Genomic DNA, 18,917 nt, shown 5'->3' on the forward strand with positions numbered 1-18,917 from the left:
TAAAAATTACAAACTGCACCGATACAACACAGAGAATTTACGAAAATCTTCTGAGTTATTTTAGCAATTAAATATATTTTTATCCTATATTTTTCCTTATACTTATATTAATAAATTTCTATAGATTTCAGAAGTGGACGGAGAGGAATTACACACATTTCGAAATCCGGATATTCGCAGGAAAATAGGAAAATAAAATTTCCCTCTTTATTCCGCACTGATAAATATTACCGACCACGGGTTCTACTAAATGAGTGGGTGAAGCCAAGGGGTACAAGTGAATTTTTTCTCAATAGAGTTAGGTCAAGTCAATTGTTAGAAAAAATGCACAAAAACCTGGTTGCCCAGGTAAACGAAGGAGTCTCTGTTCTGTGCTGACATCGAGTGGAAAATCAAATGCAATACTAAGTATCTAATTGAATTCGTTTGTTTTCTATACCTAATTTCTGTACCTAACACTGTATGGAAAAGAGAAATCACTTGTACCCCTTGGTTTCCAACCCACTCATATGTCATTATCAAGGTACACAATCAAGTCACAATAATTTGTACCCTGTTAATGACATAAGTTATGTAACCATGATCGGTAATACATTGCCAGTGCGGAATATACAAGAGAATTTTATATTCCAATATTGTGGTTCCGGTCACGAACAGGTAGGAGTTTATGAGAGGATCGTAACGTAAGAGTTTAAAGAAAAGGTTAGTCGAGAATCTGATCTGAAGTGTAACGATTTACGGTCCGAAAACGTGGAAACTTAGCAAGGAGGACGAGAGGAGGCTGGAGGCGTTTGAGATGTGGGTCTGGATAAGGTGAAGTGAACGGAGATGAGGAGGAGGAACGACGAAGTGCTGGAGATGGTGGGTGAGGAGAGGCAGATTCTAGATGAAATACGGAAGAGAGAGAAGGAATGTATGGAACGAGTACTTAGCGGGGAGGGGATTTTGAAAACAGTGTTAGAGGGAAGAATGATAGGTAAACGAGGGAGAGGAAGGAAGAGAATAGGATTTTTAGATAGAATGAAAGGGAGTAGGTCTTATTTTAAATTGAAGAGGGAATATACATGAAGGAAATGGAGGCTGCCATAATTCTTCCTAAGTACTCTATGAAAACCTACCTAAATTGAATTATAAAAGGAAAATAACTCGAAGCGGTTTGAAAGCCCCCTATTGAACACTTTTAATGGAACTTCCATCAGATAGGCCATGTAGTACAAAGTTATGTGTGACATTCTCCTTGACGACGGGAGAAAACAATATGAGTCACATATCGGTGGACAAAAATTCTTTTTGACGACGTGAGAAATCAAAGGGTGTCATGTATTGGTGAATAGTGGAATAAGTGGTGTGGCCAGGAATTTCGTTCGGGGCGGAGGGTCCAAAACCTGGGGGGAAACTTTTTGAAAAACAGGGTACTAAGTAATGGGTTTTAAACTTATTTTAACACTTTTAATAATCGAAAAAACTTCATTTGACAAAGAAATCTTTTAACTCGTGATATTTCAATATTTTGTTTTCTCTTATGAAGCAAAGTAATGGTGCTCAAATATTTCGGGATTGGGGGGGGGGTCCTGGGGTGTCCTGACCCCCCAGGCACCCCCCTTCTCTACGCCACTGAATGTGAGTACGTATCCAGGACAATTGTGTTTGCAATTTATGTTAATTTGATTTGTGAAGTAACAGTACGTTAATGAAGAATCTGAGCTTTTCCCGGTGAATAGCGTGGATGAAAGCTTCTCGGGTTTCCAACCGGGTCAGGGCCTGCATGGTGTAGGCCGACGTTTCGTTGGGACACTTTCCCAACATCCTCAGGGCTGATGATGCCGATGTCGCGGTGTTTCGATATATATACCCTCCTCCTTCACCTAGGTGGTCTCTGATTGGTCCGGGACCGGGTACCGGCATCATCAACCCTGAGGATGTTGGGAAAGTGTCCCAACGAAACGTCGGCCTACACCATGCAGACCCTGACCCGGTTGGAAACCCGAGAAGCTTTCATCCTAACAGTACGTTAAATCACTCCGGATTTTTCTTACAGAATACTTATCCAGGACAACTGTGTTCATGATTTGTGAGTTAATTTGATTAGAGAATAAAAATTGTGCGTTGAAAAAGAATGCATACAAAATTCACAGTACGATAACACCACTAAAATAAATACTCCGTGCAAAAAATGGGGCACAACACAAATAAATAATTGATGCAACATCTTGAACCAGAACTAAAATGACGTCATCAATTCATGATGGGTAACGGCTACCGTGTTTTTTTCCATTTTAAACTTACGGGAGAAGAGCTAAAAAATGACGATATTCTTTGTTTCCATAGTAACTCCTCTTTCCCTCCTATCTTCCGATTCCTTTCAACGAATTTCGATAGCGTGTCCGTAGGGTGAACGATTCCAATGTGGTCTGCTTTTAAATTCGATGTCTTCTTACTCATCTTCGAGTCACGGGTTCTGTGTCAACCCCATCATCTCTTAAGGAGATACTATTGATTTACGATATCTCCCAGGGAGTTTGGCGACCCCCCCGGAGATGATTACAGATTGCTTCCGACGACACGGATGCAAGACTATAGCCAGGAAAATTGGAGATGGGACGTAGAAGGAATATAGCTGCAATTGGGGGAAAGAGCGTCTATTTAAGGCACAACAATGGGGTCTACTTCTGCATACTACCCTGCAAGACGCCGCAAAAGGGGTGTGGCGGGGGGTTTTAGAACACCAGCCGATTGCTTAAAAAGGAAATGCTCCAACGAAATTAATCCTAGCAATGGGGAACATGCATGAAATATGTTCATCAATGCTAGTAAGCTCACCGAATACACAATTTTCCCACGAAACCGAATATATAAGCCAAAACTCTCCTAGCACTCCACAAACGTCATTAAATGCCAATTAAACGTGCTCGAATACCGCTCTAAGTCACGTGACATGAAATGCCTTCTGACGTCACCGGACGGTACACCATTCACTTCGTTGAGAATATAGAGCGGTAGGGCCTTGAATGCAAGATATCGAAGTAAAAATAGCAATTATTTTCGCCAAATTTACGTTTGAGCCCCTGCATGGACCGATTTTCTATCCGCTTCCTCAGTCTGTCATCAGTGAATACCTTACCGTGACGTCACGCACAGATGACGTCGTGTTCTCAAGCAGCCGATGAAGATTAATCTTTTAAAGTCTCGTAACTCAGCTAAAAAACATAATTCATCCGCCAATTTTTCGGCGAATACATTTGAGGTTGGGAACGTCTTATTATAGTACTTTAAAAAAATTGTGCATGTTCCCCATTTAAGTCCTTCATTGTTCGGAGGAAAAAATTATTCCAATCCTTTCGGAAAAGTATCTATCTATCGTTTCTTTCGGCCATGGAAATATGGAGTGCTAATAAGCGTTCCAATATGATTTACTACGTGTCAGGAAAGTTGCCGCCGAACTATCATGAGTTGGTGACGTTACTGTCTGTAAAAAAAATCAAGATACTCGAGTTTGAGGAGCTCTAGCGTCTAAATGAAGCAATCGATTTCAATGCAATAAAAAGCATACGAAAGAAAATTTAGTTCTACGTTATATCATGTATTTTAAAAATTCTTCGGCTCAATAGTATTTCCTGTACTTAATTTTTTCTCGAAAAAGTACCCGTTTTTTGCGCGTAAAATCAAATCGTACGGAAGACAACAGTACCAATCAATTTTCAATTGACTCAATTGTTTCGAAGTTAGCAGAGGTTTGCGTTGTTTACAACAACTCCGTTAATTTTCGCAGTATAAACTATTTGTTTTCGGCAAACTGCTAGTAATAGATGTGGCTTCTTTATATCAAAATTGCAAGTAATAGGAACGAAAACTACGGGAATGCCAAGCGCTCAAAGTTGGGCACCTTGAAGTACAGGAAATACTATTAAGCCGAAGAATTTTTACAGTACATGATATAACGTAGAACTAAATTCTCTTTCGTATGCTTTTTTTATTGCATTGAAATCGATTGCTTCGTTTAGACGCTAGAGCTCCTCAAACTCGAGTATCTTGCTTTTTTTTACAGACAGTAGGTTCATTTTATAGTTCAAGGAGAACTTTTCTGGGAGGAAATGAATTCCTCACGAGGGTGAAAATATACAATGTAACACGTAAGATTGATGCGCGAGGCGAAGGATTATCGGGGAACTGGATTCCCGCTCCGAAGGAGTTAGTGACGTCATCAACTTAAATACGAAGGGGCCAAGGCCGTCGATTTTTCGTCGCGATTTGATCGCGAAGTAGGCGAGGGATCGAAAAACGGTAAGATTGGGGTCTTTTTTTCACTTTCTATAACGATCAAAAATAAAATCGGACAGCCAAGATAACTAAAATTCACGCCCTAATAGGACAAAATCGGAAGCGAAAACCATGGTAAAAACAATTAATTCCGGTAGTTTAGAATATTTCCGGGTTCCTATGCCAAACACCGAGTTTATTTATTTTCATGGCAGATGGTGACACGAATGTGATAGAATTACAACCCATATCCTGAAAGCATAGAAAGTCTGGAAGTCAAGAACTGCTCGACATTACTGGGATTAAATTTAAGTAGGTTTGATATCACCGAAAAAAATGATCCATAATTTTATCTGGCAGGTAAGTCCGTCAAAAAGTTTATGCGATCTAGCATATGAAGAAACAAGTTACAACAAAAACCGTTGTGGTTATTATGAAATGGCAAATATTAGAAACATTAACATTTATTTAAAGCATTGAAAGGGAAAATTACAGTTATCATAAGGTGTTATTTCCTCCTATGAAGAGGAAATTGACTGCATTTAAATAGTATTAAATTCGATATATTAATATTCGAGTAAATATTACTCGTAGATCTGTATCAGAATTCGAAGAAAAAGCATTCGACTCATAATAAATCAAGCGAGCAGTGTCATTGTCGTACCAATGCACGAGCTGTGTTCAGAAACGGGAATTTTTGTTTCTTTATAAATATGTATTACTAATAACATAAATTTTGCATATCAAGGATTAGTAGATACATTCGCGATGAGCGTTAAACCCAGCAATATACTTATCATATCATGTGATGAGAGTACTATTTTCCTGAGTGATGTAAAAATACAATTTACTTTCAAAAGGAGCAAAAACCTAAGTCCAAAAAGTTCGTAAATACAAACCTGGGAAAAAGCCAAATTACAGAACTAAGAAATTAGATACTCCACAGTTCCTTAATTAATAATAATTAATAGCACTAAAAGGGTAAGTCACAGTCATCATAATGTGATATTATGCGCTGCGAAGAGGAAATTGACAGCCTTTCATTAAAATTCGTCATCAATAATATTGTTCTAGTAAATATTACACAACGATTCGTATTAGAATTCGAGGACAGAGTATTCGACTCATCACTATGGTAATAGATCACGTGACCAATGTAATTGTCGCAACAATCCTCCAAATTATATTCATAAAAACGCCCGGATAAAGCAGAGAGAGAAGAGCAATCAGCTGGAGAACTAACGCTTTGCGTTCTGCACGAGAGCGACGAATTATGAGCCGTGGGATGAATCAAAGTGGATAATGAGCCACTTTGCTCTCAGCTATGCAGTTAGGAAGGACGGGACTAAAATGAGAATGGGGTAATAGATGGGCTTTTCATGCGGGGGAGCTATTAATTAGCTTGGGGGAGGGGGGTTGGGAGTGGGGAGGAGTAGTTGTCGTAATGCACGCACCTGTGGTTCGTGCTCTTCCCGTTCGTGTCGGGAGAGGCGCTGCCTCCGATCGCTGAATCGGTGTCCATCGATGTGGTCATGAGCCGCTGGTCATCGCAGTCCGGCTGTGACGCCATCACCGTCACTCCCGGGGACAGCATATCTGTGAATAGAAAAAAGAATGGCGTGAGTGATCGTGAGTATAAAAAAGCTGATACTCAGAATTTCAATGGCGTGAATTTGCCTCGCCGAAAAAAAATGGGAAGGCACATATCGTTATTACCAAAGGTATACTACTCATTATAAACTCAGTTTAAATACTAATTCGTGATCGACTCAGCCGGGTGGTGGCTTTGCGAGGTTTGTTCATAAAATAAGGAGAACTAAATTTTTTAATTACATGCAAGTTTGTAGAGTCCGATAGTCCAATTGTTTTTATGATGATGGTATACATGTCCCTCAAATATGATAAACTTTATGAAGCTTAAATTAGTTCAAAAACTTCGCTTAAGAAAAATTATAATTACAAAATTCAATTTATCTTCGTTAACGTGATTTTCACTTGCGCCCGAAATAAGCAAAACTCGCCGCTAAAAACGTTATTGACGGAATTAACCGTCTTCACTTTGGGTCACTTTATTTCATAACCCTGCGAAATTGGCTGCGCTATACGTGAAATAGTATCTACACCCCCACGAAATGCACCCTAAATTAACGATCATTTCTATAAATATACAAGATTTAGCGCAACAACTGCATAATGGGGATAACTTATCCTAAGTCAAACGATGCAGAGAATTCTAACAGGCATCCTTACTATATAGCACAAGGTAATAGTGGTCCATAAAGCATGCCTTGAAAATTTGGGCACCTACTTTCATTGGTACCTAAAAAATTGCATATTACGATATAGTGATATGCATTCGTGACGGCAGCTGATTGGTATCAGTGGGATTAAATTTAAGTAGGTTAGATATCACCGAAAAAACGATCCTTAATTTTATCAGTAAGGTAAGCTATGAGTACGGAACGTCAACAATTGTATACGAGCTAGCATATAAAGAAACCAGTTGAAGCTTTACAACAAAAACCGTTGTAATTATTATGAAATTAAAGTGTTATAATAGGTACTTACTAAATCTTATATAATCATCCTGATACATAAATTAGAGAGCTGAATTTTTCGTTAACCATCAATGAAAAAATACAGCGCTTTATATATGGGAGTAAAATAAACTATACCGAAAACCCAAGAGAAACCTCAAGGGATTAGTGCAAACACAAGTAATCAAAGCAATGCCACTCCAAAAAGCTGCAGTTTTGAAAAGCTTACTTCCTTTCCCAACGAAGGAAAGGTGAGGTTTGGATTACCACGTGCACGAAATAAAGAGGCAAATACCTAAAAGACGTGAATTGAATACTTGGGGGAAAAAAAGGAAACATATTCGCCTCCGTATATTTTCGAGTGTTTAATTCAAGAGAAGAAAAATGTACGGAACGAACTCCCTTCGACTCGAGATACCTACTGTGAAAACCAGCAGAACCTTTTGAGTTCGCTTCACGGGCACTCGACGAAAACTCGCGATAAAGGTAGGGTCACGACCTTCCGTGCGCGTGCCTCCGACCCCGAAATGGGTATTGAGTGAGCACGGAGAGAAATAACGAGCGAAATAAAAAAATTAACCGCGCAATGAATCCCCTCTGACATTCGGATTGGCGAACGAGGAAAGAATCAAGAAGTCGAGAATACCTCACTAACCGTTTATCTGCGACTGAGAGATATCTCCTGCTATACCGGCTACCTCTTACATAGAATCCCTTCGAAAATCCTGTTGATATAACATCATCATTCCATCGTGTACGTAATGATGGAAAAATTAAAGGTTTTAATACACTAGAGAGGGCACCACTGCACTAGTTCCGAGTGTGGAGCGAAGTGTGGCAGGAATGGGGGTGCTTGGGTACGATTACGCCTACTTCGATCAAAACATTGACAATCCCATAAGGGTATATGCTTACTATGCGGTGAAATTTTTGGCCAACACTCGTTAATCTTCTAAATTATTTCTACTGTATATATACCTTTTTCTCAACTTATACGCAACCAAACTCTACAAATGAGGTACCAAAATGCACAGAATTTATCAGAGAACATGCGACAGCATTTTTTACTTCCTAAATATTGCTATTGTTTCCTAAAATTCGATTTTAAATAATTTATTTAAAAAAAACGGTAAATATTCCTGATGTTAACGGCGCACAAACTGGTACATTTGTTCGTTTGCAAAAATATCTCGCATTCTTTAAATAACTTTTATCAAAATGCGGCTGATTCCACATTCAAGTCTCCTGTTGATACGTAAGTATGAGTCATCATGTGCGTTTAACAGAGGATAGTGTAATTACTTCCAATGTTGTGTTTAAAGAGGTCCTCTGACCTCAATTTGTACATGAACATTCCAATTAAATTTGTACATAATACCCTGCCTTTTTTTCTACATTTTAAAATTAGAAACGCGCCCATCCCTCTGTGGACCTGCATTGAAAAGAGCGGGGGAAGCCCGCTGGGAGTGGGCGCATCACGCTAGTGTATTAAAATAAACTATGGAACCCACGATGAAAACCTTTTTTTCTTACTTCATTGGTAGGCTTCGCGTGGTTATGTCTCAAACATATTCTCCCAGAAAAAATAGTATTATCAATCACAACGATTACTACGGTTGTAAAACATAGGTAACAATTATCATAGATAGAGATAAAACCTCCATACCATGATGTATGCGGGCCAATTTTTGATTGGCTTTCCTGAAGAAGAACTGAAGACTGTGTAATAGAATCAAAGCGTAAACAGTTATACCTTCCAAAATTAATCGAAAGCTAGAGAAGGAAGACTGCAATTTTACTTTGTGTTCAATTTGATCCTTAATGAAAAACAAGAAAAAAAGAAACTAAGGATGCTGCTGTTGGTAAAGCCGGCTCGGGGCAAAATAAAGGAATCCTGCAAAGGACCAAAGCGCGCAAGAGCATCTGTGTGAAGCAGATACAACCATGCATCAGGTTTACTCCCCACTCCCCGAAAACATGCGACCATCTGGACTTCCACGCGATCTCGCATGGGTCAACGCCTGGACGGTTGAGTACCGCAGACCTGGCTGCTGGCCACACCCCCTAACTGCTTGTGGAAGGCGTGAAACACATTTTTCATCCTAGACAGAGGGAAACGCCAGGATATGGGCCGAAGACGAATAGGAACGACCTCATGCGGCCACAGGGGTCGCTTAAGTCAAGGAGTAGATGTAACTGCACATCTCTAGGGGAAGTTGAGAAGAGGAGTTCCAGAACTTTTAGTTTTACCTCACAGACCAATGTCAATATAGAAAATCATGGGGTATTTCTATAATACAATGACACGTTTCTTTCTGCAAATATTTTTTATATACCGATAAAAATCCTTTGAATCCGAAAATGACAAATTTTTTGGCGAAAAAGCCAGAAAATTAACCAAAATACGGAAAAAACGAAAAACAAATTCCACAAAAAGTAGAGATGCGGGTACTGAAAATGCCCGTTATTTCCTAGCACATATAGTGATGCAATTACTTTCAAAGTGTGGTGTATAATAAGCTCATTAGCACGTATCACAAGGCGATTTCTATGGGAATATTAAAAAAAATGCAAAAATAAGGTTGCCATCGTAATGCACAATATTTTTATTTTTTTTCTGTGTATTTTTTTATTTTTATTTTTTTTTTCATTTTTCCATATTTCGGTTCTTAGTCTGTAAGGAAAAACTCGATACGTTTAGGAGTTCCTCTCCCCAACGTAACACGAACACATGCACTTTTTGGAAATCTACCGCACGCGCCAGACTCCGTTCGCACGGCGAGAAAACATCGACAATAATGCCGGATTACACCGAGACGCGCGTCCTCGGATTTTATAAATACCGAATAGAGTAATAAATTTGAATTCAGCACTTATGAAAAATCAGCTTTACAACCACAAATATTACAAGAGAGGATTCTCAAGGAGGCCTCAACGACTCGTTCAGAATACCATTGTCCCAGCGATTGTCCTGACGATAGTTGGCAGAAATAGTTATGTGAATGCATGTCCGGACAATAGTTCCTGCAGTTCCGAACGTTGCCACTTTACGATGATTAGGCGCTGCGAAACCGGAAGAGGAAGCAACAAGAGAAGGACGCAAAGTCTGTGAAGCTCCAATAGGGTAGTTTCCTTCATCAAAGAAAACGAAAGGCATTGATTGCGATTCGTTACCCACCATTAGTGTATTCATAATACACAAATTATTTGGTTTTTGAAATACCGGTTTAGACGAATGGCATGGGTCAAATTTTATCCTCATTTGAAAAAGGCCAGATTGGCGCCCATGCGATTCCACTCCGCATGACGTCACAGGGACCTAGTTTCTACACGAGAGGATAGGAGTTATACATCGTCTGAGGTTACCAATGCATGCATGAGGCACAGAGCTCAGGGAAACATGTCTTAATAATCACCTATTAAAACTGGCTAAGTTCGGAAAGTTTTCTTCGAATGATAAGGTATTAATAAACCTTTTTTAAGCCAAGCGCTACCAGACAGCAAGGTACTAGGCTAGCCGCTAGCAGCCTGCGTCGTATCAGCGCTAAGCCTCGCCTCAAGGTCACCTCGCAGGGCGGGAGGGGGAACCAGAAATACGTCACGCAGAGAGACTTCCCGACATTCATACTTAAGCGTCGCGTTTTCGCGCGCTTGAAAATTTTCACTTTTCATTTAATCGCGAAAAATAGATGTTGTCATTTAAAAATCTAAAAGCGTGAAATACGTACTCCAGGAGTAATAATCTTTCGATTAAAGCAATAAAAAAATAATAGGAAACCACCCTATTGCTCTATTATTTTTCATGGATTTGTCCAAGCAAGGAAGAATATGGGCGGAAGAAAAATTATACGTTAAATACACGTTAAACACAGTAGTTTCTTGACCCTGCATATCTCAACAGCTTCGCCAACCGCCAGTTTGTCGTTCACTTTAGATTTCAGCACTGAAGGGCAGCACATGTTTTAACCATCTTAGTGTGAATGCACGATAGTTCCAACGATCGCTGGAGCAATCGTAATTTGAGCGAGGCATAAATGCGTTGTCATCCACCGCGCTTTTTAATGGGGTTACTTAAGTCGCCACTCACGTCGCTGACGGAGTTTCATGGGTAAATAAGGTATAATTCTGGATATTATCCGAAATTTATACTTGGTATTTTGATCTATGAAATTCATTACTTTTCAATGATGTTTCTAGCAATTACAAATATAATACTGCAAAATATTGGATAAAAGTGGATCGCATTGCACTCTTCACCGAAACAAACTCTTCACTCTATGAAAACCGATTAAAATTCGACAGAAGTGGAAGCAGAAATTAGCATTATATGGGATGGAATTAGACCTCCTTCCTGTAGTCCCCTTTTTCACAGCCTTGGGGAAAAATTAATTCATAGTCAACGTCATCTATCATTACTCTACAGAACTAACAGCAAAATGCCGCTCACAGGTATGGGAGATCACAGTTGAGTTGTTTCCTAGCCGCATCGATGTTTTTTCCACGCCACCGCAGAGTCTACGTCATTGAAGCTACGTCGTAAAATTTACGATATAGCCTCACATATGTCATGCTATTATTTTTTTAAACTTTTAACCTCTCCAGAAGATCAAAATGACGAGAGATTCGCCTTGCGCACGTAGAATTTTCTTTCTTAGCAAACAGCGATGATAACATTCAGGATAACAATGGTTCCTTCGAGACGTAAGATAAAGGAGTTTTCATTTTCTGAGATGTACTTAATGTGTCACCCAATCCAGAGTAAACACTTGCAGTTGGCGTGGTTTTTGTTGAACGTGCGAACGTTTAGAAAGAAGAAAAGGGCTAACCCACAAAGCAAATATTTGTCATAAAGCAATACTATGCTTCAAACGACCACGTTTTTATCTTCTTTGTTAGTAGAGAAACCCTTTGGTAAAGAAACACATTTTTATATACTTCCATCTCATAATAGAACTATGACTAACGGGAGGAAATGTCATCGCTGCGACCAGGAAATAGCGAATCAGTTGGAGGGAATTGAAATGGAACAAACATCGAACTACAGATCAAGCCTATTTTCATGTACCGATACAATTGATGGCAGTCTGAAGAGAAGAGCAGACCTAAAAGTATAGTTTTTATGGTTCCCTTTTGAATATTTAAAGAAAAAAATTCGAAAATAACCTCAAAATTCACCACAAAGAGGATGTAGCTCCAAGGAAGAAGGAGAAAGATTGTTTAGTAGAACAAATATTTTGTAATTATTTTTTTTCTTACCTTGACCTCATTATTAAATGGTAAAACATTCTTGAAGTATAGGTCAAATGCCTATGATGCAAAAAAGTTGTTAGCCAATGTTTCAGTTTATTTAAAACTATCATCAGGGCTATGAATGAAAACATGAGAACAATATAAAATACAATGATAATCAATATTTTTACATAAATAAATGTTACGAAAGAGTTTTTTATTCAATAATATATTTTTTTAAATTAATTAAATAATTAAATATTTTGGTTATCTCAACGTAATAGTCCTTCGAAGCCATAGATGGCTTTCAAAATGAACTCGGAAGTCACGCTGACCGGTAGGTGCATGAAAACCCACCCATGACGCGAGGAAGCCCCCTCCGAGAAACTGGATGCAAACGCCAAGGGATGAGTTAATGTTTCCGTGCCAAGGGTGCGAACTCACAAGAAGGGTGGGTGTGGAACAAGGGGTGCGAAAATGTTTCGGAAAGAAGATGGAAGAGCTTCAAAACGTTCGCGTGGAGCACAAACAGATGGCCCCGAGGAGGTGTAGGGTTACTAGCAGAGAGGAGAACTAGCCACTATGGTACCCAACCGCCGAGGAAAAAACACACCCTCACCCTCATCCCCACTAGCTGATGACCAAAAGAGCGATTCCAAAGTCATCTCTGTAGCCGGACACAACAAGCATCAGAAAATTTTTCCATCCTTAGCTCATCTCCTCAGTTACATGCAGGGGAGAGTGTTTTGCCACGGAACACTTTCAATTTTTTTGTAAAGCAAAATATATTCACTGAAGATTCAGTCTAACATAAACAATCCAATCCATCAGGATTACTTAATATAAGTTTTAATTTTTAGACTTGTACCTTTACTATTAACGGATCAAATTATTTTTTTAAGTGTTTGCAATTGTTCGTAGGTACCTCCTGTTCATGTACCTAGGAACACTACCTATTGTACCAAGGAACGCAAGTTTAATTGCTGGGAACAGTAATTAAAAACGTGAAATATGAAAATCAATATTTATTTTGTTTATTAAATTTGAAAATACATTGAAGTGTTGCATATAGAAAATTAACGTAGTTCACGTAAAAATGCAATTTTAAAATATAAATCCTTTCAAGTAAAAATAAACTTAGGTTAAACCCTCATAAATTAAGAGCATTTTCTATAGTCCAATTATGTAATTATTGTAGCAAAATAACTCAAATCATATAATATTAGACAATAAATTACGCCTGACTACAAAAATCACAAACACAGGAACATGTTCCTCGGTACGTCATGGGCTTGTGTTCCTTGGTACAACAGGTAGCCATTTTTAACATCGGCTTATTTTTCTGATTAATATTGCGTCTAAAATACCAAATAAGTAGCAAATACTACTCACCATTATACGTCGATTTCACCTGTGCTACAATAACCGCTGTTGGTGTGATCGATTTTTGGAAAAAGACTTCCATATAAAACTAAAAAATTTACTTCTCAGCGCCAAAAACTTCAAACTTGCGTCTTCTTTGTAAGAATAACCCAAATGGACTCATAATTAACCTGTTCTATACTCTAGGGCAGGGGTTCCCAAACTTTTTTGTACCACGCTACACATATCAGCTTTCCATTTTGCAATACCCTATTTCCACGTTGCCGTACATACCAACTCCTACTTTCGCAAGTACTTGTACCCGTACAAGTATGTGCCTACTTGATACGGTGAGTAGGTAGATTTTTTTGTTCACTGTTGAATACGGTAACGCAGAATGGAAAGATTCAATAATTGTACGTATCTGAGGAAATTCGTTTTGTAATTTTTTTATTTATTTCATTTGGGTGTCACGCCCCCTGAACTTTCTCCACGCCCCCCCAGGGGGGCGCGCCCCCCAGTTTGGGAACCCCTGCTCTAGCCCATCTTTCACATAATAGTTTACTTTAAAGCCTCTAGGTCGCAGAACTTGCCGGTAGTTACAAATGTTCCTAGGTACACTTTGCCCTAGGTACACCACCCTCCCCTACCCAAAAATACGAGGCGCGTTGTATCTACTGCAGTGTTCCTATCAGCCTATATGCTTCTACTTATTGGGGGTTTTGGGGAATTGAAAAAAAAATCGATTTTTCAAAAATATCATTTTTCGATTCTAGATCACGTAACACGTCAAGAGACCAATTTTACGGACCAATCGGAGACCGATACTTATCCGTTCGGCAAAATGTCTCTATTGATTTATCGTTTCTGTCGGACTTATAACTACAGTAAGGTTCTAATATGACGTTCTCCGTGTCGCTCTGAAAGATATCTATTCTCAACTGCTCAAGTAAGTCAAGCCTAGCGCCCAGCCTCCGAGTACATAGCGACGAGATGGAATGGGAAAACTAACACCCCCAATCAAACGCCTACTGAGGTGTCTTGCGGAGTAATCCCGCTGAAAAAAAACTAGTAAAATGTAGATGCGTGTGTGATCGAAGTTAAACTCTAACCAGCACGCAAACATGAAACACGTCGACATATGGGCGACTCAAGTATACACACAAAACAAACGCAACGCGCAGGGCCCGATGAAGCTCCTCTTTCGCATCGCTAGCTTCTCCACACAACATTGCGTCCCCAGCGCTATCTCTATTTTCCCATCGCAACCATCCGTAGCCTGCAGAGAAGTGTACAAAGAGATGCGGAGAGATAACCCAGATCCCGCACCGTAGACCCGACAAATGCTTCTCGGCAGGAAAAAAAAACCGTTGCGCTGTGTGATGGAAATGCAAAAATATCCCCATCCGATACATGAGGCACCTGTTTATGCGGGCGAAGAGTGAGGAGTTCGCCCATTGTTAGGAGATCACCGGATCGGAAGTGGATCACCGATTCCAGGTCGTCTTCCTTCGCGATTTACTCCGATGAAAAAAATATACCGTCCAAAGAGAGCGTTCAGTGAGGATTTGACAGACAAAGTCTCGAAATTTTAAGCTTAGAGTGACACTGAAATTGGAGAAAAGTCAACTTTTTAAATGGCGAACGAAACTGGTAGTTTAAAGGACTATTTCGAAGAGCCGATTCATCATAAATCAAAGAGATGTTGCAAATTCCATTAAGACTCCATTCACTATTCGACACCTTCTCATAGTTTACGCACTAGAAAGCATTAAAACGTGCCTTGTGGTGAATGATTAAAAAATTGTATGTGCAAGATCTCTTTCATTAATTTTGAAATAGCTTTCAGCTATTTTGAAATAATTTTTGAATAACCATAAAGTGATTGAGGTCCAGGCACAAAAATTATTTCATTTTCGCGGTTCATAATTTTTTCAAACCTCACTGGATAGGTAACCAGGTTGGACTCAGGTATCCGCCTTTTCAGGAAATATTACATGATGCATTAAAGGAGGAATTTCGTGAATTTCGAATAAAGAGAACCTTATAGGGCTGTCGTTTAACAAGTATAGTTGACGTTAAAAGAAATCGCTGAAAGAGCTAAAGTCCGTCCCAAAGATCGAGTTTGAGAAGTGTTTCGAGGATTGAAAGAAGCGCTGATACAAGCACATACTATCTAATAGGGACTATTCTGAAGGCAACAACATTAATGAAAAAATTTAACAAATCTTTTTTTTTTTCAAAAAACTGAAATTCCCGTTATTTTCTGAACGGACCTCGTATTAGAAATCGTCTGGGAAGGAAGATCAGTCTACAGACTGTCCCAAGGGTCGTGTGTCATTTTTGACCTTTAATTTTAGTAACTTTGCATCGAGCAATATTCATGAAAATTGGCACACTTATTGGGGAAAGGTGCTATGTTTTGTTGAGTGCAAGCAAAATTTTACAATTTTGACCTTTTGACGTCACAATGTGGGTCCAAACAAAAAATTTGAATTTGCCTTATTTGCCTTTCAATGTTAAAAAAATCGAGATAGAAAAAAGTCGGAATTTCATTGACCAAGATTTCAATTCTTAGGTTTTCGGACACGAGAAATCCGAAAATAACACTTTTATTTACGAAAATTCAACCGTTAACCCAGTAAGGTCACCGTCAAGTTCATAAGGGTGGCAAAAAGAATAGCATACCAACAAAGTTGTCGATCCATGGGTTTTATAGGGTGCCCAAGTCATTGGTAAAGTCCAAATACCCGTATTATTCACTAATTGACCTCCGAGGGTAACAATGGGGGTCACGTATACTTCTTATGCCTCTTCTCTCTACTTCGTATACCCCTTCTAGCATTTTGGGTAACACCATCGATAGTGATTGTTACCATCAAGCTTCACGCCTCCACGTGTCTTAATAACTCCCTATTTCCAGTTTCACCTGAGTCCCTCCACACATTTTCACCCGGCACTCAATTATTCAGCCTTTAATTAATAATTTAGGGCGAGATTAACCATGTTTGCTCTGGGTAAGGGGCGTCTCCTGAGAGAGAACTCAGCCTCGTGATCGTGGGAGCAGTGGGATGAATAATTTATGGGCCAAATTCTCTCCAAACGCGAGGCCAACCCCCGCCGCACAATGAATGGATACAAACTAGCTCCAAAACTGGTTTCACACGGTCATTTTTCGCAGTAGTCAAGACATTACTCAATCCTTCACAACCTTATTGTTTCCTTGTGAACGGTCATTCCAGCAAACAAGCTGGCACGAAAACAACCACAAAGCAGCATTCAGGATCGCCATTCCTAAATTTTATTTAATATTTGAATGGAATAGAATGAACAACTGATTTCGATATTAATTTTGACTGTAGTTTTATGGCATTTATAAATTAGTGAATACATAATTTTATAAGCGATCAAATAAACAACAAAAACTGATGTCGATGACCACTCGCTGCTTCATAATCTCACGGTATTGATTCCTCGGATACGACAAATAAATAAAACACTCCGCCATTGATTGGGCACGCAAAACCGAACCCCCCCCCCCCGAAATATTACACTCACTTTGCATCTCAAAAGAAAAACAAACATTTAAAAATTATGAATTTACAAACGATTTCTTTGAAAAATAAAGTTTTTTTTCGACTCTGAAAGGTGTTAAAATTATTTTAAAACCCTCTACTCAGTACCCTGTTTTTGAAAACTTTTCCCTCCTGATTTTGGACCCCACCCAAACCAAATTCCTAGATGCCCCACAGGTAAGTCAGTGTTAAATTTACATATAAGCATAGAATCTTCACATATAAGTTCGTATGCAACCCTGAAAAATTATACGCTCCGAAACATTGCTTGAATGAAGATATTGTGAGTGATAAATGATATTTTATTATTTCATTTGCGTTTGCTTCCGTTGAGGCATCTATATATTTATAAGGCCCTACGATGTTTTTATGCTAGAAGTGGTAACTCTAAAATATTTCAGTCCCTGCCTTCTACCTTTACCCTGTGTAAAATACGTGTGCCCTAACCACAACCAAATATCACTTTGTTTAAAAGATGTTTATTGTATGTAGGACCAAAGGTTTTTAATTTGCTACCCCAGTCATGCATTATTTCAAAATCTTTGAAAAGGTTTTTGCAAAATGCACATTCTTGGCTTCTCACTAAAGAAAGTGTAGAACAAATATTGTTATAAAATATTAATGTAAATATATTATAAAAACTACTTTATTTGTTTTTTTTTTTCATGTACGCACTTAACCCATTAGTGCATAGCGTCCGATATATCAGACGTGCGTATTTTATTTTTTAATGGGCTCCAGTTGACTTGCGCTACATTTTATTACTGTATTAAATTCAAATGGATGTCTGTCTTCACCGCCCCGCTAATATATTAGTTGACCCATTGAATTTATCGACTTGAGAAGTATTTATGTGAGACATGACATTGAAAGAATTTTCAGTTACCCGCACGGGGTGAGTAAATTATCTTTTACTGTAGTATTTTGCTCAATATGTTGATAACTTTTATCTCATTTTTCGTCAAAATGTTGATCTTTTGATTTTCTAAATTATCAAGTTTTCTGTACTATTTTGAATTTGTAATCAACTCTGAAAACTGACCGTATGGGCTGTATTATTTAAACTGTTTATTGTAAAAATTTAACTTTATGCACTAATGGGTTAAGCTTTGTTAGTATAGATTATCAAGGTAACTCAAAATGAGCTACACGGTATGTAAAGCATAATGTATTATTATTTTGGATGGTAGCCTCAAACAGGTTATCCTTCGCGGCTGCCTAAAATTACTCAATTTTGCTATTGTCATGTAATTTGTGTGTGGAGTAATAAAATTATTATTATTATATATCGCTAACTGTGATTGAATCACCGTTTCTGAAAAGTAGCAGTCACTGTCGGTGACTTAATACTCGAAATCACTGTGATTGGATCACTGGATTCGGTGAAGATAGCACAGGCTGCTACCACTGCTACCAACTACCAACAGTATCATAAAGGATGTCTTATTCATCTTTTCTGATGAATGAGACACACTTTACGAAATACACAGCTAACGGTTTGAATCATGATGGTCATAAAATATGTTTAAAAAAATGCCGACAGGATTTTAATGATGCAACTTATCAATTCCTTTACCCTATCAAATTTACTTAATCATCGTAATATAAACTCAGAATCAGAACTATTCCCTCTAAATAATATTTTTCCTAATTTTCCTATTCTCAATAAGTTTATTCGTTCCTTTTGCGGAGAGTTCATTCATTGGAATTGGACAAAGTAGGAGAAATAGCAGCGCCACAAATCACGGCTGACTTTTATGAGTGATTCTCCTCGGTGATCACAATCACAGTTAGTAGTCACTAGTGATGGGTCGATCATGAACGATTCGATCAAAAAGATTGAATCACTAGGTGAATCAAATGACTCATGATTCATTTCGTTAAACAAGTCGATCATCAATCACTCCGACTTCCGGTTTCATATCAATCATCCCGGTTTCCGGTTTATTTCAAAATT

At 38.6% G+C, this 18,917-nt stretch overlaps 1 protein-coding gene across 5 annotated transcripts in view; it reads right to left on the reverse strand.

Annotated features, from left to right (window-relative positions):
* Positions 1-18,917, reverse strand: part of LOC124165736 (rab11 family-interacting protein 4B) — a 569,850-nt gene that overhangs the window by 223,129 nt on the left and 327,804 nt on the right. For all 5 annotated transcript variants that reach the window (XM_046543222.1, XM_046543223.1, XM_046543221.1 and 2 more), the window contains one exon: positions 5,712-5,853. In XM_046543222.1, coding sequence (XP_046399178.1) covers positions 5,712-5,853 — 142 coding nt within the window. The remainder of the gene's footprint in view (positions 1-5,711; positions 5,854-18,917) is intronic.

The sequence above is a fragment of the Ischnura elegans genome, chromosome 9 (genome assembly GCF_921293095.1).
Source record: "Ischnura elegans chromosome 9, ioIscEleg1.1, whole genome shotgun sequence".
NCBI classification, from domain to species: domain Eukaryota; kingdom Metazoa; phylum Arthropoda; class Insecta; order Odonata; family Coenagrionidae; genus Ischnura; species Ischnura elegans.